Consider the following 25,271-nt stretch of genomic DNA (forward strand, 5'->3'; position numbering starts at 1 on the left):
TTCAGCATTTTAAAGTGCCAATTATGGTGTCTAATTAAACAGATGTGGAGTGATTATGTACAGTCTCTCAAAACCAACCTGCAAGTTCAGGAACTAGATTTTGTGCACTGCAAAATATATAACTATTATCCTAGAAAAATAAGCTTAATTAAAAGGGCAAAAGTTTATATACAGTATCTTGAGTGCTCTGAACTGTGTTCAGCTTTTTATCCTCTTAGTTACTTTCTGTCTTTCTGTATTTATGTATTTTTTTTCTTTAGAAAGAAAAGAGTTCCACTTAGAAAAAAAACAGTTCTTTCAAAGATGTATTGCTCTTTATAGACCTTAGAAATTCAAGTCATTATGTATCTGTGTACATCTTTACACTCTTTAGAACTCCACTGTGATGAGGAACATCTTAACATTGCTATCTAAAATCAGCATGTATGCGTCTCCATGCATGCTGAGGTAATAGCTGTTAAGATACCAGATATCATTATTCGATCTTCTAAAGATGGTGTGTCAGATTGCAGCTAAACAAATTACATTTTATACCACAACTCTCTGGAGTATTCAATTGAGTCTGGTCAATCATGGCATTTTGCAGTCAAATATTTTTGTATAATGATAAGCAAACTGTAAAATTGACCGTTGTGCCAGGCAACTGGTTTTCCTACATAGATGGGCTAGTTTCAAGTCTCTTTTTATGCACAATAAAGTCTCTTGGTAGCACTTTACAATAAATTTCCATTGGTATCATGAACTAACAATTAACAATATGTTTTATTTTTTAAGCATTTATTAGTCTATGTTAATGTTAATTAGTTAATAAATATACAATTGTTTATAGTTAGTTCATGTTAGTTTATATTGCATTAACTAATGTTAACAAATACAACTTTTGATTTAAAAAACTTAGTAGGCTACTATATGTTAAAATTAACATTAACCAAGATTTGTAAATGCTGTAAAAGTATTTTTTTATTGTTAGTTCATGTTAACTAATGTTGTAAACTAATTTAACAAATGAAACCTTTGTAAAGCGGTAACACTTAAACTCAAATCATTAAATATTGTCCATATATGTGTTTATTTATTTATTTGGCAACTAGCCGTGAAATACGCAGGATAAAGTCAACCTGTCTGGGTTTAGTTTGTGATAACAAGTGGTTGTATATTGCTTGTCCAAATCATTTGGCAAAACCCAAAACTTCGCCCAGCTCCCCTCTTTTTTCCCCAAAACTTTTCATTTCCATCATCTTGTTCACTGATTAGGAACTTATTAAAGATACAGAAAACTGAGAGGGTTTTGATTAATTTCCCTCAGCCCTGATCACTACACACTTCATTACATCTGAAATAATGAAAAAGAAAAGCAGACTTGAGCCCCTACTCTCTGCAAATCACAAAATTACCAAAATTCAACATACAGTATTGGTCAAGTTACTAAAAAGTAATCCACTACAAATGACTTACTACTCCTCTAAAATCATAACAAGATTACCCAATGAATCATCTCTGGACCATAATAAGGAAGATTCCTGAGCAATTCAAGTTTGAAGTACACCCTGTTTTCTCTAGGGGGCAGTAAACGAAACTTCAGCTGTGCAGGCAACGCTCCGCTTTTACAGAGAACAAACCAACCCTTCAGCAGGAAGCACAACACGAGGATGCATTCTTGCATTCAAAACACAGCTTGATGGATCTCAAATCTGAACTTGAGTATCTCAAGACGTGTTTTTCTAAGTATTAAACTATGTTTAACTTGAAACAGTGACCTAAAAATGTATGTTTAAGATGCTACGCAACCAAAGTGAGATGCTCCAAAAGCCTCCATCTGACACAGGTGTACATTGATGGGTCCTTAGACAAGCCCTCACAATAAATCTCGGGCTGATTGAGAAATTCAATTGCAAAATGGATTGCAGAGAACTGTAGGCCAATTACTGGCTTGTGTTCAATAATATGCAAATAACAATACAATGGATTCTAAAGCCACTTTTTGTATTATCTTATCAATGCTTAACAACTCTGCCACAATAATGTAATGCATAATTATCTGAATATTTTTTTAATAAAAACTAAATAATAATAAAAATATATTATATATATTAGATTAAGAATTTAAATTGATTGACAGACTTGTTTAATCGCTCAAAAATATTTTAGTCCTTGTTCACTGTCACACACACACTTCAGCTGTCACAAAAATGAAAACAAACATACATATGAACTGACATTTTAATTGCATTACACAAAAATATATATTTTTAGAAATATTTGTAACCCAAGTATTTAAAAGTAATTACTTTCATTGAAAGTTAACTGTAATCTGATTACAATAATTTAAAATGTAACGTGTTACACTAATTTTTACTTTTTGTAATCAGATTATTGTAAAAAAATTAAATTTTTAATCCAATTACGCCCAACACTGTTAACGAGACTGTGTGCTATGGCTTATTATCAGTGTAAGGCTGGGTTTGGCTGGTTAATCATCATAGCTACACTGGTCAGGCTGGTCTACTTGTAACAATTCTCATCCAGGTTGACCAATAACAGATCAATATTTTCAATCTAAAATCTGGAATTTCAGATGGTCCACATTGGTCTAAACTTTTTTTTTTTTCAGCAGAGATGAGTCATTTGAAGAACATGATTTTCTTTATTTCAGCTTGCTGAAAACAACAGAATTTCCATGCTGGTCCAGACTGGTTTATACTCATTAGTGCTGGTCTGGTGCCTGTCTCGCTGGTAGATGAGTGGATGGACAAGCCATTAGTCTGATCAGTTAGGAAAGCCAGAACACTAAGTCAGAATAGTCTGAAGGTCTGTGCCAAGTTTGGTGGATGTAGCTTGAAATCTCTTGGAGGTGTTACATTTAGTAATTTTGGCCTTTTATTTAGGGATTTTTCAAGCCAACATAATCAGCATATCATTCAGCATATGATTTCAAGCTATAACTCATCTTTGTCTTCACCTCATGAAAATGTCACGATTGCATAGGGAAGCTCTTCACCAGGTGGGCTTTCTGCTTGGTGAGTACAGCCCCTGAGCAATACACCCGCCTCAGAGACTACAGCTGACTACTTCTCTATGTTTCTATCCAGAGTCTTTTCCTCCAGCAGTGAGGTTAGCATCTGGCCCACATGCTGAGACACTAAGGCACACAATCTTCAGAACATCTAGAGCTTTGACTCTATGGGGATGCTGCTACACACAGTGTAATACAGTAGAGAGTTTGGATATAAACAACAATAGGGTTAAAAAGAGAGAGGAGAATGATGGAGCAGTACAGAATGATTACTGATGGTACCATACTATCATGTATTATTACACGGCTCCCTGAAATGCTTCTTTCTCATTGGTCAATTGCATCATTCTGCAGTCAAAACTTTTGTTTAATGACTACAGCTTATCCACTGCACAAATTACCAGTTATTTAACTAATGATGCCAAGAACTAATTGAAACGTGAACCAGTTTCAGATTTCCATTATATTAGCCTAATGAGCCATTACACAAACAAATGAAAACTGGTACCCTGGCTTTGTGTGTTTTGATTTGAAAAGAGGTCAATAGATGTTACTAAGACTTGAATGCTACGAGGGTCCATAGTACTGTTTTTTTCCCAATATCTTGTACAATATGTCTTTTATATCTTTCCCTGACAATAAAATCTATTAGCCAAACAAAGGTATTGACCAATTGTTTAAAAACAGACTATGATCTGCACCGTTGATCAGGGCCTATAATAAATTATTTAATTATATTTTTAAAGATAAAACATTATTATTAAAGTATTATCTTTTTGAAAGTTGTGTAATTAATAATCAGTGATTTGAAAGTACCACCAAACAATCGGTATTGTTATCGGCAGATGTCATTATAAATAATGGAATATCAGTTTGGATATTATCGGGCTATTATGGTATTACTACAATATTTGTTGTAAAATCATAGTAACCACAATAATTACCATGATCAATCTATAGAAAACCATGGTTCCTATATGGATATAGTATTCTGTATTAAAGCCATGGTTTCCACCAAAAAACATGGTTAGACTACAACAGTAGAAAAACAACAGTTACTATGGTTACTAAAGTTTACAATATTGCTATAACAAAACTAGTTCAACTATGGTGTTTGTATAGTAAAACCATACTATAAAAAATATTATTTGACTGACCATATTTTAAATTTTTCTATATTATCACTAGTTTAACTGCAAATATCATGGTTAAAATATGTTTACTGTAGTAAACTGTAGTAAAATGTATTGCGAGGGAATGCAAACTATTGCGGGGAATGCAAAACTCATTGCAAGAGAACGCAAAACTATTTGATAGAAAATTGTAAATTTGTACTACAAATAGTACAAATAGTACAGGACGCGTGAACCAAATTTCTTCAACAGCAGAGTGCTTGAGCACTAAACGTGCGCAGCCTGATTTTTCTAGCGGCACATATTTGAATGCGCAGAATAGACATTTGCCTGAAATTATTTCCACTAATTATTGGGTCCACAAGGTGGCAACACTCACATTTGAGCCACTGCTGTCACGAAGAAAGGCTAGAAGATGTAGTCGCCGCTATACAACAAGAGAGTAATGTGGAAACAACAACAGTGGATGTGAACATCAAGAACGCATGTGTGAGGAGGTCCTGCATTTATATAACTCCAGTCTGAAGGAATATGAAGACATCTTTATGCGTCTATACTCCTGAGGAGAAATAATCCAGTATCTCATAGTAGTCGTAGCGTCATGCGCCGACCACATGTGTATGTGCGCACAGTCAAATTAAGTATACTTTGACAGGCTCACGTTCAACTGAATGTTTGCAGATGCTAAGTGTTTGCTTCAAAACCAAAGTATACTTTGGGCTTTAGCTTACCTTGAGGAAAGACAGGTTGCGGTTCCGTTCGATACTGGTGATCTCCAGATTTCCCATGACCACCTCACAATTCTCGTAGAACTTGCGAAGAGTTCTGTACTGCTGGTCCAAATCAGATAGAGTACTGAGCTTGTTATCGGTGCCAGGACAAACTGGACAGAAGAGAGACAGGGAAGAGAGAGAAAACAGTTAAAAAAAATGACAGAACTGTGATGAAAGACATTGTAATATACTGTCTTGAATACATTGCAAGCATTACAACTTTCATAAACAGTTGGCTCTATTAAAGACAACAACAAAAAAGACCTTCCAAAGCTGAATTAACTTCTCCAAACAATGTGAGTGGTTTCCTCAGGCCACAATCATTAAACTTTATTCCATAACTGTGCTCTAGCATCGCACATATTGTGTGAAAAGACACAGATCATTACTTTAAGAAAGCAATTAGCCAAATTACTGAGAGAAGGTTGTGCTTGCTTTGACCTGCTTTTGCAACACTAAACATCTGCCATCTACAACAATGAGATAAAAGAGCCAGTTGCCTCTTTTTCAATAATAATAAAAATTAAATGCGTGCCTGGCAACAGCATTAATGCAAGTTTCTCTTTCCACTGTTGCCCAATTGAGCACTGTGGGCATTTTAATGAAGTATTACGATTAGTGATCCTGAGATTAACTGATCCCAGAAATGAATCCTGGCTTGGAACCTCAGCGACGCCAGACTCTATTTGGGCAACTCAAAAAACACTTCTGACTTTGTTCCAGGGTATAGGGACCCATCACGGTAACATTTTTATTTGTTTTCAGAAATGGCAATTAAGTTTGGTAGGTTTTTATTTTTTATTTTTTTATTTTTTTAGGAAGGTAAATCATGCGGCAAACATGTTTGTCTGCTATTTGGTCTGCTTTATGAAAGAATAGTATGGCTATGGTGTATGTGAGTGGTATTAGCTGTGAGGGGCTTTGGCTAAAGGAGTTAAAAGGCTCACGAACAGACAGGCACCTTTCACCCTGGTAGAGGTGGCAGACTTGACATGCAATTAAATAAACCAATTTCCATCCATCAAACACCTTCCTGGGTCCATCCTGAACCATCTGCTTCATCAGCTGGCCAGAGCATGCCACACACCATCAGAGTGTCAGAAAGTGTGTGTCCAATGATTCATGTCAGAATGAATTTATGTGCGCTTGTGTGAGACACATGGCCATTCGTTTTCTGACAGGAAATAGTCACTATGCCACTTTTGAATAAGTGTCAATGAACACTAAAGTTAGTCTCTTTTAACATCCTTTATATTTCTAGCTGCTGTCTACTGTAAGATATCTAAAAATGAAATTAATTTAAATTATATAAATAAATCTACTGTATATTAATTATGTTAACAATACTACTGATAAATAGAATAATAGTCAAAATAAATATTTTTACCTCCTTTCTATTTCTAGTTGCAGTCTACAGTAAATAAATAAAAAATATTAATGAATTAAATAAAATAATCATGTCAGTAAAATTAAATAATATAAAATATGGTTTAAAGGCTGTTTAATAACTAAGTCTATACGTTTGTGTGATTATAGCTTTATTTGGCCACTAGGCAGGATGTAATAAGTGCAGTCAATAGTAATAAACAGGTATCAAAACCCTGAGGAAAAACTTGTGAAAAAAAGTGCTAGATAAATGGCAACACCACCTTCAGAATGGGCCATTCTATATTACTGATTCAGAAATTCAACGATTTCCCAACAAGAGTCACTCAACATCAGACTAGTTTATTAAGCTTTCATATATGTGAACAGCCCCTCAGAAGTGACATGGTGAAACTCGTAATATTCAATGAATGCTTGCAGTTAGCAGGATCAAACAGAGAGCCTCCGCTGTCTACACTAATCATGCAAGCTTTCTTATCAAGAGAAATTTGTGAAAACTAAATATTACACATGCACACCTGATTATGGAAGCAGATTGAGTAAAACAAATAGATCGTTCTGCACAAAATTATTTTGAAACAATATGTAAATATGTAGTTAATTAGTTAGAATATTTCAGAACAAATTTTTAAACAAATATTAGAGTGGTAAATTACAAATGTTTGTAAAGTTACGCACAAATAGAATAAAGTTACAATGACGAGCAGCACTATACGTTCACATTTCAGCACTGTCACATGGACAGCGACTCTCTGAAGTAGCACATAAAGGTCATCCTCGCTAGTTCATGTTAAGTGCAGTTTTGGAAAATGCACTGAAAAAAATGTACGAAAGTTCGTAGAATCGCTCTTAGAAAATCCTTTAAAGGCTAAGATCAATTGTTTTTGGGAAACGAGGCCCAGGGTGAGTCATAGGATCTCAAGATGTTCTGTATAAGAAAGTTTTTCTTTGTCCATCAGGCTGGCAATTGAAAAGAGACTGTACAATTTTAAATGTGTATTGTATGTTTGTTTTTTCTACTTTTAGGAGTACACTAGCATATAGACTTGGACAAAATTACAAATCTGATTTCATGGGTAAATCTTTAAAGGTTGTATTCTTTCACATTGATCTTGGCTATTTGAAACTGGAGGGATATACTGTATTTGTGAGTGCAAAACTTCTCATATTTCCTTTTTCTTTCACAAATTTTCAGGGACGTAAAAGACAAAAATAAATAAAAAAATAAATAAATTAGTCTAAACTCCCTAAGGTCTAGGAGAACAATGAGTAAAGTAAAGGATGTGTATTACATCATTAAAAGCTAACTGAGGACCTAACCGGGATCGATGGAGTGACAGATCACCACATTACTGCTGATTTCATTATTACGCTCACTCATCATCTCCAGCTCGAGCCTGAGCTTATGCCATACTGATGGTGCAACAAATCTTCTCTTTATTTTCTAACCAATGACAAGCCTTCATTGAATGGGACCTTGTAATGTCTAAGACACCCTTACTATCAGAAGTAAGTATGAAGCACTACACACTCTCCAAGTTCTCTCAAAGTGATTGGGAACCATTTGATAAATATGTATGCAGATTATAAAAAAGTACTGTAGTGGTGCCATGGTACAGTGATGGTATCAGATGGTAATACTATGGTACATTTTGATATATACCATGGTTCTGAATAACTTAACAACACTTCATAGTGATCACGTCTGTTAAGAGAGAGTGTGTGTGTGTGGTTACAGTATAATTTTCTTTAAAGCTGCTTTGAAGCAATGTGTGTTGTGAAAAGTGCTACACAAATAAAAATGACTTGACAGAACATATGCTGATAACTATATGAATGTTGATTCCTGCGCTAAGTGAAATTATCTTTATTTGATGACCACTATGTAATATTTAATCCAGAATATTCCTTTATACACTTACTCACAGTGGTAAATTGAAACCACACTATTAATTAGCTAAATAATAGTCAGAAACCTTGCTGCATGAGTGCTATTCAGCTGTATTATAGTAAGTGGTTTATTTTAATTAAACTTCACACAACTCAAGCGGTGATGCCTTGCATTCAAATCAATAATTATTCAATCAATGCTAGTCATATTTGTAAACATATCATATGTGCACTGTTTTCCAATTCACTCTTTGTACATGGTATTGAACCAGGGCCGGTCAACCCATTAGGTGACATAGGTGAGCGCCTAGGGCGGCATCGCTTCGAGGGTGCCGGATAATCTGCAGAGCCAATTTCATGCTTCAGCATGTGTCCAAACTGTGTCGAACAAAATGTGCCCTGTGCGTTCCGATAACGTGTTGTGGCGCCCCCACGGAACATATAGACCATGTACTTAATGCCTTACTACCATACTACTCTTACTCTTTCTGTTAAATCTGTTTTTGGCAAAAACAGTGAGAGGAGTATGGATAGCATGGGGCAGCTGTGGCTCAGGTGGTACAGCGGGTTGGCCACTAAACGCAGGGTTGGTGGTTCGAATCCCAGCCCACATGACTCCACATGCCGAAGTGTACTAGGGCAAGACACTGAACCCCAAGTTGCTCCTAATGGCAGGCTAGCCTTGCATGGCAGCTCTGTTATCATTGCTGTGTGAATGGGTGAATGAGTCACAGTGTAAAGCGCTTTGAAAACTGCTAAGGTTAATCCAAAAGGTTAGATAATTGACCATAGTATGTAAATGTGAACATGGCCATAGGCTCACAAGTGCGGAGCTTGTAAATCAGAGCGATGAGTTAAATAATCACTCTTTTGAGTCGGTTCTTCTCAATGAATTTGTCTAACGTGCAGGCTGAATCGTTATAAGTGCTTTGTCATCCAGTAAAACAGTAACGGGATGCTTTAGACAATAACGATGCTGACAAAAATAATGCTGAACGAAGAGGATATTTACTTACAATTCACTGAAACACAACATGCTGCTGCATTCATTCGTCATGTGCGAATGCAGTCTTTGAACGATTGTCTATTGCAGATACATTTTTTTAAATAAAAGTGTATCAAAATATTAACATTTTAATATTGAAAGCTTTTATAAATACCAAAACTTACCAAGCCAATACCATATTTTTGGACATGTTCTTTGGGACATATAAATAATAATAAATACCATGATATATTATAAAAATAACAAGGTTTTACCATAATTCCATTAATGCTACAAAAATATACTGTATAGGCTACTAAAGAAAATGTTGAAATTATGTTCCTAAAATCACAAGAAATTAATGCTTTGGTGCTTTATTTGAAAATAAAAATAAATAAATAAAAATAATAATACATAAAAGGGAGCATGTTCCCAGACCCCCCCACAACATCATGGTACAATAGACTGTGTACTTGATGGGCCCCAGACTCCCCAGTAATGATGAAAGCCTACTGTACACATGCCCCTGCTGCTAAACATTGTGTACAATGTGCATTGATCTTTATGGCAGTGAGCCTTTGCTTTTTTCGTTCTTAGCTTATTTTTTATTTATTTATTTTAGCATCTTAGACCACTTGATTTGGATTATGTGCTCTTTACATTAAGTTTATTTCTATATATGGTGCAGTGGTGGACAGTAACGAAGTAAATGTAATTCGTTACTGTACTTAAGTAGCTTTTTTGCGTATCTGTACTTTACTGAAGTATTTAAATTTGGGGAGACTTTTACTTTAACACCACTACATTTCAAAGTAAAATATCTTACTTTTTACTCGACTACATTTTCAAAATCAGTCGTTCCTTTTTATTTATGAGTGGATAAAAACGGAACTGGTCAAACAAGCCACCAATCACAGTACAGCACGCACTCTTTGTTTTGAACTTGCCTTGGCGGCATCTACTAAGCGCGGAACCAGGGGTGCGTTTCCCAAAAGCATCGTTAGCCAACTATGGTCGCAAGTTCCGTCGTTATCATCATAGTTCAACGAGTCGGTGTTTCCCGAAACCATCGTTCCAACGAACATTCGCAAACAGCATCGCAGAGTTGTGTGGTTGGAACGACAGCTCTCGACCTGTGGTTAGAAGCAGAGTTTCTTGTTATTATAACATGTGGGCTTAATAAATTATTATTTTTAGCCAAATAAGCAAGATGACATTCAGTACAATCAGTATCTTTTATTTAGAAGACATACAAATGTACTTTATGTCTTTTAGTTTGTCAATAGATTTAAAGCACCGTTTTTGAAGAGTGCACATGTGTGAACGTGCTCTAGTGCGTAAGAACGAGCCTATGATTGAATCTGGAAATAAAGCAAATAACTGAGAAAAATATGAGAGAGTCCTCAGATGACATGTCCGTAATTTATAGCAAAACATCTAGCATTAATTCGATCACAAACAGATTCATTAAAAGTAGTTTTTACTCCACCACATGTGTGACATCATTAACCAGCGTGGTTGAACAACCAATTTGCGACAATACGGTTTCGGGAAACAGTCGTGACTAGCAAGTTGATTTCTTCAACAGTGCATCGTACTACGGTAGTGGAGCAGCAAGTTACGTCGTTGTACGGGAAACGCACACCAGAGCCGTTAAATATGAGAGTTGCAAACCGGTTGCGACAGTGATCTCGCCGCCGCGCGGTCGCGTGATTCGTGTAGCTCTCAATAGTTCCAAACAAATTGCATTGCCAATGATTTTAAGCAGGGCAGAGAGCAGCAGCTATTATTGCAGCAATTATCCGTAAATATTGACGCATAATGTACATTACTTATTATGTTGACACTGCATTAATATGTTTTTGTGTTTAATTTGAGGGAAATTGGCTGCTCCCATAACATAGAATATATATATATATATATATATATATATATATATATATATATACACACACACACACACACACACAGGTGAAACTCGAAAAATTTGAATATCGTGCAAAAGTTCATTAATTTCAGTAATTCAACTTAAAAGGTGAAACTAATATATTATATAGACTCATTACAAGCAAAGTAAGATATTTCAAGCCTTTATTTGATATAATTTTGATGATTATGGCTTACAGCTTATGAAAACCCCAAATTCAGAATCTCAGAAAATTAGAATATTGTGAAAAGGTTCAGTATTGTAGGCTCAAAGTGTCACACTCTAATCAGCTAATTAATCCAAAACACCTGCAAAGGGTTCCTGAGCCTTTAAATGGTCTCTCAGTCTGGTTCAGTTGAATTCACAATCATGGGGAAGACTGCTGACCTGACAGTTGTGCAGAAAACCATCATTGACACCCTCCACAAGGAGGGAAAGCCTCAAAAGGTAATTGCAAAAGAAGTTGGATGTTCTCAAAGTGCTGTATCAAAACACATTAATAGAAAGTTAAGTGGAAGGGAAAAGTGTGGAAGAAAAAGGTGCACAAGCAGCAGTGATGACCGTAGCCTGGAGAGGATTGTCAGGAAAAGGCCATTCAAATGTGTGGGGGAGCTTCACAAGGAGTGGACTGAGGCTGGAGTTACTGCATCAAGAGCCACCACACACAGACGGGTCCTGGACATGGGCTTCAAATGTCGTATTCCTCTTCTCAAGCCGCTCCTGAACAACAAACAACGTCCTCTTTTCTGATGAGAGCAAATTTTGCATCTCATTTGGAAACCAAGGTCCCACAGTCTGGAGGAAGAATGGAGAGGCACACAATCCAAGATGCTTGAAGTCCAGTGTGAAGTTTCCACAGTCTGTGTTGGTTTGGGGAGCCATGTCATCGGCTGGTGTTGGTCCACTGTGCTTTATTAAGTCCAGAGTCAACGCAGCCGTCTACCGGGACATTTTAGAGCACTTCATGCTTCCTTCAGCAGACAAGCTTTATGGAGATGCTGACTTAATTTTCCAGCAGGACTTGGCACCTGCCCACACTGCCAAAAGTACCAAAACCTGGTTCAATGACCATGGTATTACTGTGCTTGATTGGCCAGAAAACTTGCCTGACCTGAACCCCATAGAGAATCTATGGGGCATTGCCAAGAGAAAGATGAGAGACATGAGACCAAACAATGCAGAAGAGCTGAAGGCCGCTATTGAAGCATCTTGGTCTTCCATAACACCTCAGCAGTGCCACAGGCTGATAGCATCCATGCCACGCCGCATTGAGGCAGTAATTAATGCAAAAGGGGCCCAAAGCAAGTACTGAGTACATATGCATGATTATACTTTTCAGAGGGCTGACATTTCTGTATTTAAAATCCTTTTTTTTTTATTGATTTCATGTAATATTCAAATTTTCTGAGATTCTGAATTTGGGGTTTTCATAAGCTGTAAGCCATAATCATCAAAATTATATCAAATAAAGGCTTGAAATATCTTACTTTGCTTGTAATGAGTCTATATAATATATTAGTTTCACCTTTTAAGTTGAATTACTGAAATTAATGAACTTTTGCACGATATTCAAATTTTTCGAGTTTCACCTGTATATATATATTCCATGTATGTGTATGTGTGTGTGTGTGTGTGTGTGTGTGTGTGTGTATATATATATATATATATATATATATATATATTTAATGGCGTTGTGCAGGTTTATGTGAATGTATCATAACATTAGGATGTTAATAATTATGACCATACACACTCGAGAAAAATATATACAGTAAATACTGTAAATGTATTATACCCTTCCCTCCAAAATTAAACACACAAAAAATTTATTCAATTCAAATATATATATACATCTGACTAATTAATGTCATTTTATTAATAGACTGGTGTGCCAAGAGTGACATTAGTCTTCATGTAGACTGAGTTAAGCAAGAGTCTTGTGACAAATTATAATAGGACATTATGGCCATAAAAAAAATCATAGTACTTGGATACTTAAGTACATTTGAAGGCAAATACTTTTGTACTTTTACTCAAGTGAATGTTTAAAGGCAGCACTTCTACTTTTACTTGAGTAATATTTTACCTTGAGTATCTTTACTTTAACTCAAGAACATGGTATGTGTACTTCGTCCACCACTGATATGGTGATATCCATTTATGATTCCTACTTAAGAAGCCACAACATGCACTTGCATATTTCTTCTCAACATTGTATTTATTAATTAGTTGCTATTGAGTTTATACCTATTTGTGATATATTTAATTATGATTTAATTTGTACTTTTTTTGTATGAAAAAGTCTCGCCTGAGGTCTCGCCTGAAATTAACCAAAATCAGAAAAACAACAACATTGGGATATTATTACAAACTTTACCAACTAAAATGGCTGAGTTAAAAAAATATATAAATGAAAGACCATAAATTAGGACTGTCAATTATTAAAATATTGCGATTATATACATGAAATACTTTTTTATTAATTCAATCACAAATAACTGCATAAACCAATATTTCCTGAAAAAAGCAAATATTTATATATAGACACCCGTGTTATTTTATTGTATTTTTTTGGTGGTATAGCAAGTTTTAAGCATTTGTACACTACTGCGATTATGTGAATTAGTGTACTGAGCAACAAACATCCTTTGTTTTCCATACTTTGGTCATGATATGACAACATATTAACATATACTGTATGTGCTTTTCATCCATCCCTTATAAAAATGTACCATGATAACCATAGTTTCTGACAAAATGACACTATTTCTCAAGTTACCACAGTAAAGCACGTGTTACTTAATACTGCATTTACTATATTACAACTCTCATCAACAAAAGATATTAAAGCAAATGATAAAATATGCTTAAAGTTGAATTTACATTACATTGAAATAGATATGATTTAATTTGTATTGCTTTCATAGTGGTAAGAACAACAACTACTATAATTATGGTATTAGAGCGGGAACTATGCTTAACGTTGTAAACTCTTGTATTGGATTTATTACTCAACATTACTTCTTAACACTTTTGCTTTCCATTGTTAACATGTATCATTTACAGATTAGGCTTCAAAGTGACAAAAACAGGCATTCAAAATAGGCATATATAGAATAATATCTTAAATACATCATTGAATTATTTATTTTTTTACATAATGCTTCTGTATTCAAACATTTCATAGAGCTGATATCACCTTTCTCCCCTTTATAAAGGAAACGATGTGGAATACTGAAACACCTGATTTCTAAAAGATGGTGTAAAGCACTTAAGGATAATCCTCTGAACATCAGGCTTCTGCTTTGATTTCTAAATCCATTATGTTATTTAGAAGAGGATTAAGGCCATTGAAAGTAAAAAATGGTTTACTTACATTACTGGTGCCATTTTAAAACACACAATTTATCTGCAGATCACCAATAGTGATATCTAAACTTTTTTAAGACAACATCTCTATGTGAAAACCATTTACATGCTGCAAAGCCTATGGTTTCTAAATGCAAACATTTATAGGTTTCAGGGAAAGGTGTGCTTGGCCAGTACAAATTAGTCTGCCATCAAATATTTTACAGCAAATAATGATTTCCAAAATAAAGAAAACTTTTGAACATCTAGTTTATTCATGTATGCATGTGCCAATTTCATAGTCATGTAAACAAAATCTTTGTGTTCATGTTTGCTTCATATATTTTAAAAAAATTATTAAAATATTTTTTGTAAATGTTTGATTTAATGACTACAAAAATGTCAAGTAGTGGAACCAGTAAGTAAATAAATAAACAAATAAACATATTTTCCTCAAACCTTGAATTTATGTGAATATCCACATTATTATATAAAATAATATATAATACTTGTATATAATATAATTAGGGATCCACCTTTTATGAAACTTTTTGGCTGATAACAATTTTAACAAAAAACTATAGGCCGATACCGATATTTTGTAACTTTCCTTATTTTGTCATCAGGTCACTGTTGCTTCAAAATTTACAAAAGCTTTTTCACTGTTCTTCCAATAAATATTTTCAATTTAACACTGGATCTGTTGAACACATGACAGGCCAAAATATTAAAGAGAGTGACTGCGAAAGATACATACAAGTTGAAATGATACAAAAAATACAAAAAAATAAATATGATAACATGATGACAGATTATGAAAAAAAAAAAAAAAAAGTTATTTTGTACTTCTAAAACTTCTGTTTTTGCCATTCAATGCAGCCTTTTGTGGTTAATCTCACAAGATCTTATTGCAATTTCACTCTTAATTCAATCAATCATGCAGCATTAAGGGATATTACACCATTATCTCAGAGGTCAAAGTGTGCTGGTTTCAAAGTGTTTTGGATTGTTTCCATCATCATCTAGCCTATAGGTAAGTGTCACTGACTGTGCCTCCCCAGACTATCTGTCTGTTATTAACTCTTAATAACAGGAATTTTGGTTTTCAGGTTTCTGTTTTTTTGTTAATTTCTCTAGTTTATCTTTATGTTTTTCCCCTCATGGGTGTTTTGGTTTGTACTTTTGTTTTTGTAAATAAAGCCCCTCTCATTGCCTCCCTGACTTTGGGCCCTGCCTTGCGCTCTATATTATCGTGACAGGTAAGTGTCCATCTATGGAATTTTTTTCCTCATTAACCTTAGAAGAAGAATGAATAAAAAATAAATAGTACATGTTCTTAGGAGTGCCAACCCTTCTACCTATTGTGGCTATAATTATTTCTGAATTGTGCATTTGATTTCACAGTGTGTTACTAAATAATTATAAGTAAACCATTGTTTTTTTTATGTCAGTGTTTTTATCCTTTACTTATTTCATAAATACATTGGTGAATAAAATGATTATACTTCACATTATATACCATTTTTATATATATATATAAAAAAAGCTTTTAAATGTTATTTTTAAATTTTCTGTTATTTTTATAAAATTTTTTCATCACAAATATCATGATGTTTTCATAGATTTTTACAATTTGACATTTTGAATGTATGTATCAACATAAAAGCATTTTCTGATTAGTAAAGAGTCATCTGTTTAACCAATATACATCTGTGGTAATACAATCCAGTGAAAATATCTACACAGTATGTTGCTATTACAGAATATTTTGTGAGCCTTTCATATCTTGTGGATCTAGTAAATAAATACCCTAAGAGTCAGTCAACTGGTGCTCTTACTCTCTGATCTGTTCTCATGATGCTGTGCAACCCTACAAAAGTGCCCCATTAGAAAGCATGAGGCAGATTTTTCCCTTGCAGTGCTTTTGTTTTGTGGTCACATTCAAACAGTCCACTAATCCTATCTGACACAGTCAATTTTCAATCTGAGAGCAAACAGGTCAGTGTGATACTCAAAAGCTCCATATCTCCATAACACTGCCCACTAGCAGTCCTGTGATTGAGTACTATGTAGGAAATCTGCCTAGCATTCTCCATTATTATCAAGGCAGTTAACATTAGCCAGATGCAGGTTTTAGCTCATTTATGGCTTTGAGGAATTTCCGGTGTGGATTGCAGGGCCTCTATATTATTCTCTTAATCATTTTTCTGCCTCCAATCACTACAACTGCAATACTCAGATCAGCAAATGTAGGCAGTCCTTGTAAGAAAGAAAATGCTTCAGGTACAGGATGAAATAAAATATTTTTGATCAGGCATTAAACACAGTGGGATCCAAGGGCGGTAGAATTTATGAAAGTCTAGTGAGATTTGCAGCACAATTCATATACTGTTTACTGTATTTCATACAACGAGACCTGCAGCAACCCTACCCCTAACCTTTACCTTGGTAACCAGAAATGCAGACCTCACAAGACTTTTTCATCCAGAATGATTTAAATAGGGGCTTGGATTTGGCACCACACCGACATCATTAAATAAGAAGACTTTCTCCAGCGTGTGCAGCGTTTCATACTAATAAAACATTATGAGATTCAAGCCTTGACCTGGACGTCTGACCTTAAACAGTGAATCAATAAATACAGACCTGAGCGAATGAGTGGCGGAGCTCCAAACTGAGTCTCTGATTTATGGTTATTACAGCTGAAGGCAATAATGAACTCAATGGACTGAGAGTAATGACTCTTTTCACTATCGCTCATTGACTGACATTAAAACTTTGACACCATCTTCATTTCTATTACCACATGTTCAGCACATAAGGGGGGGAAATTAGTTCTTTGCTTATTTGTGATGGATTCTATTTAGTGCCATCCCTTGCAAAAAATTTAATTCATTGTAATTATTTATTAAACTAGTTGTTCATATGTGGTAAATGTATGGCAAACAAACACTAGCAAATAATTGCTAGAAGTTAGCATGATTTTCATTTGTCATGGTGATCCCCACTGTCATAAAAAAATTGCTAACAATTTACCTTTAGAGGTGCAACAGCTTGTCACTGGGGCAGTACCCTTAAATGTATAGGGAAACTGGGAATATCAAGAATCTCTGAATCTGAGATATCAAATAGGAATATCCACATCCGAGTTTGGAAAAAACACAACATAAACACTCCCTATGATTTGAAATTAAATTACAAATCAGAACACCTGTGTGCAGGGGACAACGCAAACGACTTGTGTTCATCACGTTTTGCTATTAGACAAAGTAACTTGCTTAAAGAACTTCCTTTTGTGCATTTAATGTGAAGTTCTCCCACAGTTTGTACTCATTAAAAATAATTTGGTTGAAGCAACTTTTATTTAAATACTGTAGGTTTGACATAGCAGTGCGAAAAAGTATAGTACATTTTTTTACGTAAGATACGCAAGAAAGTGAGTAATATAGTAATGTAGCACTTTTGACAAATTCTTCACAATTGAATGTGGCCCTCCCAAAATCTACTATACAATGAAATATCCACCCCTATGGGAGAGGCATTTGCATTGAGATAATGAGATGTCTAAAAACTGTCACCTACCAGAAGTAATATATTCATATAATAATTCTAATGGACAGATTTTGTCCTAAATTAATCTCCAGCAACAAAATATCCCCACAGATGAGATTCCAGTTGTTTCTCCTAGACTGCAATGAGATTAAATAAGCAAATAGAGACTTTCTGCTTCTAATATTTACTTATTTCTTTTTTCTCTTGAGAAAAAGACACTGGCATACTCACATCTCAACATTTAACTGTGCTAAGATCTGTCAAGACACCAAAGTTTGCAATCAAAATTCCAAAGTAAACTTGAACATTTCTCTTCCAAGACCAAATTTACTGGATGTATCTATCCACATCAATTGCCAAAACTCTTACTGTGTTTTAATAATCTAATTTGCTTCTATTTTGATTTCTGCAAAAACACCTGAGAAAAATCTGACAAACAAATGAATCTTTACTGAGAACTCATGTTCACATTATCAATGACAAGCATGATTTGGAGGTTACATTTTCACTCTAACATTACATTTTTACTGATGTAATGTTACTGTTACTAATTACTAATTTAACAGTTAGGTTTAGGGTTGGGGTAAAGTTAATCAAATATTAATTTCAATTCACTCAATTACATCATTTACAACTAGTGCTGTCAGTCGATTAAAATGTGTTATTGTGATTAATAGTGTCGCAATATCAGATTTTGAAAGTACTGATATTTGACTCTAATATACTTATTTTCCTGTAAAAATGCATCTATTTCCTTCTTAGGAAAGAAGACAACACAATATGTAACAATATAATGTGTAATTAATATTTTCCAAACAAAGCCTTCCACAGTATAAAGATAGAAATGCAGATTAAAATAGCACCAATTCAAGTTACATTAAACATTTCCCAAAGACTAATGGTGAATTTGACATATGAAAAGAACTAATCCCCACATAGATTGCATATTAATTGTAATGGGCATTAACTATCTTAAACTCTCATCCTCCACAATAATCTGCCAGCAGACTGTGGCTATCCACTTTGTTACAGCAATCGTGAAGCCTCGTTCATGATTTGAATCAGGGAATCAGTGCCTGTGTAAATCGTAGCTTTGAATTCCACTTGAAAAGCGGTTGCAGACAAACATGTTTCATTCTGTGCTTTGGTGATAGTTAAGACTTGACATGCTTCTGTGGTAATTAAAATTCACCTTACTTAGGCTGGAAAATACTTGCTTTCTGTCAGTCTTATCTGAGATTGTTTTGTACAACAAATAGCTTCAAGAGTTCCTTTCTCCATAGTTTGATCGCTGACACAGAAGCGCTGTTGTGTATATTGTGTGTGTCAGTGTCTCCAGGCAGACACATCGCAAAAGTTCCGCACTTCTAACCAGTGTTTATGCTGGTTTATGCTGTAGGGTAAATGTGTTAATCATGATTAAGAAAAAATTATGTGTTAAATTATAAATTAATCGGACGTGTTAACACGTTAATTTTGACATCTCTATTTACAACAAAAAAATACAACTCACTTTTGGTGCCACTAAGTGGATATTACACCCGATAACTGGAGCTCACATGTACGCATACGCTATGTTCAACAATACTTCCAGTTTCCACCACTGGGGGCAGTGATTCGATTTTGGTATAAAAAGATTGAGTTTATCAGTAAAACTTTTGACCTACTATGTCTTAATTCATAGTATAATCTAAAGTCTGAATGACAATAACAATTGTATAGGGAAAATTAAATGTCTTAAAACATTCTACAGCTCATAGCTATTAAACATTTAGAGTTCAACTATGCACAGGACATTGCAATAATACATACAATAATTCATGATTTCCCAGAACGTGGATGGAATGAATTTGCACTTCCTCTAAGCATGATGAAGTGTGACGGTGTGTTTAAAGCTCCATAACAGTTAATATTCTATGTGATGTTTCTGGAATCTGCATTCTGCTCATTGCCACATCTTCTCCACAGCAAAATACACAATGAGCTGCTAATACACACAGCAGCCTGCCTCTCATTAGGTAAAAGCAGGAGTCAGGTGGATTAAATGTATTGGTGTCTGTTGTGGTAATATCTACACATTTACAAAGCCAGGAGAAAGTTTGTGACTACCATCAGATCCAGACTCAACTATGAGCCTGTGCCATTTTCAGCTTGCTACAACAGCATTATCAGCTAAGGGCCGAACCCAAGGGGCTTTACTCTGACTGGTGAGACGTTAGCTGAAAGCTGCCGTCTGAGTCAGTGAATAGTTTGAACAATGGAACTATGAAAGAAATTATGTAGGGAAGTAGATGATATTTAAAGCCTGCTTTTAATGATCATCTTGAATTATGTTAGGACATAAAAGTGTTTAAATGGTGATGTGTATTTTTTCAATTTTAAAATATCTCCCACTTTAATATGAAGAAATACGTAGGTTGATTCCCCTGAAAAGTGTAAACATCGTGGCTCTGTGGCATTATCAAAACATTGCTCTGATATTTGTAATTTTTGTAATTTTTTTCTGAAAGATCCATCCCAGTTCGCCTACTTGCACTATGCCCTTAAAGTGTGCACTATTTTTGTAATGGAAAAGTATTTACTTTTTAATGTAAGGTGTGCAAGTATCGGGACAGACTATCACGTTATTAAATCGCACCTTGAAACAAAAGAGCCGTCTGTCGCATTGTTACGTGTTTCTTGTCACCATACACCGACCTCTCAATCATCCTGTTACAGTTACCATAACATGCACGTTCCTCGTTTCATTTCATTTCATAATTCATTCATCATTATTCATTGCATTTCATTTACAATACCATACAATGATTCCTACCTTATTGGAGAAAAACAGCATGTCATTAAAGATCTGTCACGGATTGTTTCGTGTGGAGAGCCGCTGATGATTTTATATTATTTGATATATATATTATTTTATTTTTTTGAACATATATGTATATTTTTTCCTTTGGCAGTGTTACATACTGTTTACGTCATTACAACAGTCTCTTGAAAGATAATCTGAACTTTGCTATATTTTGATGATTTAGCTATTTAATTCCCTCCACCAGCGATATAAACAAATATAGCACATTGTACACAATCGTCAGATGGACAATTTGAGCATCTCACTTTGGTTGCGTTCACTGCGTTCAGATTTTTTCTCCATCAAGCTGTTTGAAAGCAAGAGCGTGTTCTCATCTTGTGATCTCTGCTATACCGACAGAGTGACAGAGTGTGGTTTGTTCTCTGCATAAGCTGTGCATTGCCTATCCAGCTGGAGTTTCGCTTATTGCCCCCGAAAAAAACAGGTAGTATTTCAAGCTTGAATTGCTTCGTTGGTAGGAATATTCCTTATTACGATCCAGGGACATGATTAATTGCTTTACATTTTTAACGCAATATTTTTATATAATTCAACAGCCCTAATAATAATAATAGTACTAATGGATACAATAGGTGCCACAGCACCTTCGGTGCTTGGCCCCTAATAATGGAATCTTAGAAAATATTAATTAAGAATTTTATGCTCAACAGCAAGGTTTGTTAAATTTCAGAAAACTTTTCACAAAAACCAACAACATTATCAACTTTCTTTAAAGCTTAAGTGTCTCAAGGGGCTGGGTGCTCTGACATTGCTATGAACATTGCATGACTGTGGCAACGTTTCTATGGAGTTTTAAAAACAAGGTTCGGGAGGAGCAAGGTCATTAAATCTGACCAATCACATCACCAGTAAGTGTATATAAAAAGCCGCTTACCTCTACCTGGAATCAAATCTTCCGGCATTTGGCCCCACCCATTTCCCATGAAAAGACCAACGCAAGTGACTCAGATGCAAGAATGCTTAGATGCAACTTCGCTGCAAATCAGAACAGCTCTTCCATCCAAGCAATCTCATCATTTAACTGAAGCTGCCACAGCAGCTAATTTTTTTACGTAGTACTGACTGCCACCACGTTGTTAGTTTTACCCTTTCTTTCTATGCTCCATTCGCCAGAAGCAGTTTATAGCGTGAAGTTGCTTCTGCAAACTGGCTGCTTCGGTACCATATACATGTGAAACAGACCCCTACAACTGCTTATATGTTCTCTTATCTAAACTTTCCATCCGGAGCGGCCGGCTGCGTAAAGCAGCTTCCGCAAACCGGCTGCTTCGACACCGTATACATGTGAAACAGACCCCTACAACTGCTTATATGTTCTCTTATCTAAACTTTCCATCCGGAGCGGCCGGCTGCGTAAAGCAGCTTCCGCAAACCGGCTGCTTCGACACTGTATACATGTGAAACAGCTCTGTACGTCCGCTCATATGTTCTCTTATCTAAACTTTTCACCCGGAGAGGTCAATCATGCTCATGACTCAAATTCTATCCCAGCTCCAATTGAATACGAGGGGAACAAAGTTGAATTATTTGATTCATCATCATTCCAATGCCCTAGCGTTTCAATCAGGTTCTCCAACACATCTGATTCCTGTCAACCTCATTATCTCGCTTCGTAGCCTGGTTAGGGCACGATTAATTCAGCGATTCTGTTTGTCTACTTCTAACATGAATATCACAATCTTTCTCCATCCAAAATGCCATCCGGAGTGCGATTTATCCCATTCACAACATAGGGGCAATCATGCAACAGCAAACTCCTTTCAATCGAACTATACTCTAATTACAACTTCTTTTCAAACCGTGAGCATCTCTTGCTCTGATCATCACACAGCACACAGTTTTACACAGCCTCTGTCAGAGCAGACACGAGCCAATTCGGCTCAATTAGCATCCCAACCCATTCGTAATCATTCCACAAACAAGCCTCCTCTTCGCATTCGAGCTCGCTTCACCAGCATCGATAACATGAAGCAAGCGCTACTACAAACTTCCACTCAGCTCTACACTATAATATGTTTTTCCCTCATCCCATCAGGAAAAACAATTCATGCAGGTATATCAATTTATATCTTTATTTTACAAACAGCCTTCTGTACTTTTGCCCGAATCTTTGGATCACAAACTTTATTTACAAGCTTGACCATACAACTTAATCGCTGCATTATTCTAAAAGCATGCAACACCTACCATAATTTTACGCTCCACCCAAGCATAAAATTTTAATCAACGCTGAATGACTCAGCTTGGTACCTTACTTTATACTCCAATTTTCCAGTTTCCATAGAATTATTACAACCCAACTCATTCCCCTCTTCACTTTATCCCCTTCCCTTCTACCATTTTAATATCTTCTACTCCGGATCCATTTCTTGCATGAGGCTGACTCCGCAAGCGAAATTCGTCCCAAAACCCTACTCAGATTACCATAATTAAAGCAGAAAACATTCCAGGCTCAAATCCATATTGCTGACTCTCTCGTTTTCCTCCAGAGATCCAGAACCTTAGCCCTAGAAGAACACCCAACACCAACCCCAGTTCCTCCCTGCCCAGAACTGAAATTCTTAAAAATCACCCTCCCAGATTCCTTCTCCAAACCCCCCAGGACCTTCAATGTTCAGATCTCCCTACCACAGAAAAATTTGACCCAAGAATCCATCCCACCATTTCGGACCTCCACATCTTAGACCACGAGACAATCAGATAACCTTTCAAACAGAGTGAATCAGATCAGACCAAAATAAGGCAACACCAAACAGCCCTTGCAATTACTAGCACTTTACCTCCACTAAAGAGGTTCACAATCTAAAATTCCTCTCAACCCACTCTTTGTAGATGAGAAAAACCAAACAGTTTCCAGATTTCATTTCCAAATCAATCACAATCAGGGTCAGGGGGATGCATGCCTTATCCTTGTCAGATCACCAGGCCGGCCCCACCGTTTAGGCGCTGCAGGGGCCTCTCCAGCCAGCCCAGGAGCCCCCCGTCTCATATTGCTGGACGTGCCCACCTAAAAAATCAAGGGCTCACCCTTCCCAAGTGCAGCAGGGGGTTCTCCCATCCAAATGGTGTCAGCTAAGTCATGTTCATTTGTATCATGGGCTCCCCCTTTGAAGTGCAGCGAGGACTCCCCAGTTTGGGATGCAGTGAGGGCCCCCACATTACGTCTGGAGAGGGGGCCAGGTCGCCTCTATTCGGAGTGATCCTGCCAGATCACGGGGGTGATCCCTCCAACACAATCATGCCAAGGGCTCTCCCCGTTTGATCTGCAGTATGTGATTCCCTGTTCGAATGCACCGTGAGCCATTCACAAGTTAATTTGTATCGTGGGCTCCCCGTTGAACACAGCGAGGGTCCTTCCCATTTGGTCGTGGCTGGGTGGTTAGGAGTCATGCCTCCATCTGGGGTGACCCTGCCCTTCTGCAGAGTGTCCCCCGCATTAGGGCGTAACGATTCCTCCTGCACATTTCCTTGCAACTGATAACATTACTCTCCCTTCAGTGCTTCAACCTGGATTCACTCTCCAATCTTCTCCTATCCTACAACTCCCAACTTCCTATCCCCCGATGCGGACCCTAGCACGAGGCAGCCTCAGTTAGCAGCCCTGCTCGAGTCTGTCGTCTTTGGCACATCTGCCAACCTTTACTTTAAGAAAATGAGCTTTTGAACATTTAAAAACGTTTAAATATTTTAAATCAAATATCGATCTTTTATTGATAAAAGGTTGATAAAAAGCTTTCATTTAAACATTTAATCTGTCAAATTTAACACAACAGTCTATCAGCTTTCTGACACCATGTTCTGCGTTATGCGCTGACATTTTGTAAATAATAGGATTGGTCTACATGTAATAAGATAGCATTGTGTGAGAAACAGAGAGAAAATTAAGTGTTTATGAACTGATAATCTGACGTTGTATTTGCTATTTGAGGGGATAGAAGTAATTGTTGTTTTTGTGCCTCTAGAGCTCATTCTGCCAGGAAATTGTCATGTTACATACAACAGGCCACATAGAAATTTAGCAAAAATGCTGTTATTATATAAAAAAATATATATATTTCCTAGCACTTCTATAATGCCGAAAACTGTTAATGGCGGTTGAAGATGGATGGATGGGCTGTTATTATAACATGATTCTATGACCTGGTTGCGAATGCCACTAGGGGAGAAATATGAGAGTCGTCAGTGGCAGTAAAAAGGCAACTTAACAAACCAATAAAATTTAACAACATCCTCTCTCACACAATCTCCTATCTTGATTTCATTATCACGTTTTACTTTCACTCAAGTATGTTTTTGGCTAGAAACTTGGATTTTTAGTTGAGTAAATTTGTACTCAGTATCTATACAAGTACATACATACATCTATAGATCCTCTTTAGGGGTTGCACTGTATGAAAC

The 25,271-nt window shown here is 36.0% G+C and overlaps 1 protein-coding gene across 1 annotated transcript in view; it reads right to left on the reverse strand.

Moving 5' to 3' along the window:
• The window catches only part of LOC127644379 (receptor tyrosine-protein kinase erbB-4-like), a 226,557-nt gene that overhangs the window by 104,906 nt on the left and 96,380 nt on the right, over positions 1 to 25,271 (reverse strand). Inside the window, exon 2 of the mRNA XM_052127521.1 lies at positions 4,878 to 5,029. Within this exon, the coding sequence (XP_051983481.1) occupies positions 4,878 to 5,029 (152 nt within the window). The remainder of the gene's footprint in view (positions 1 to 4,877; positions 5,030 to 25,271) is intronic.

Source organism: Xyrauchen texanus, chromosome 5 (assembly GCF_025860055.1).
Source record: "Xyrauchen texanus isolate HMW12.3.18 chromosome 5, RBS_HiC_50CHRs, whole genome shotgun sequence".
Lineage (NCBI taxonomy): Eukaryota > Metazoa > Chordata > Actinopteri > Cypriniformes > Catostomidae > Xyrauchen > Xyrauchen texanus.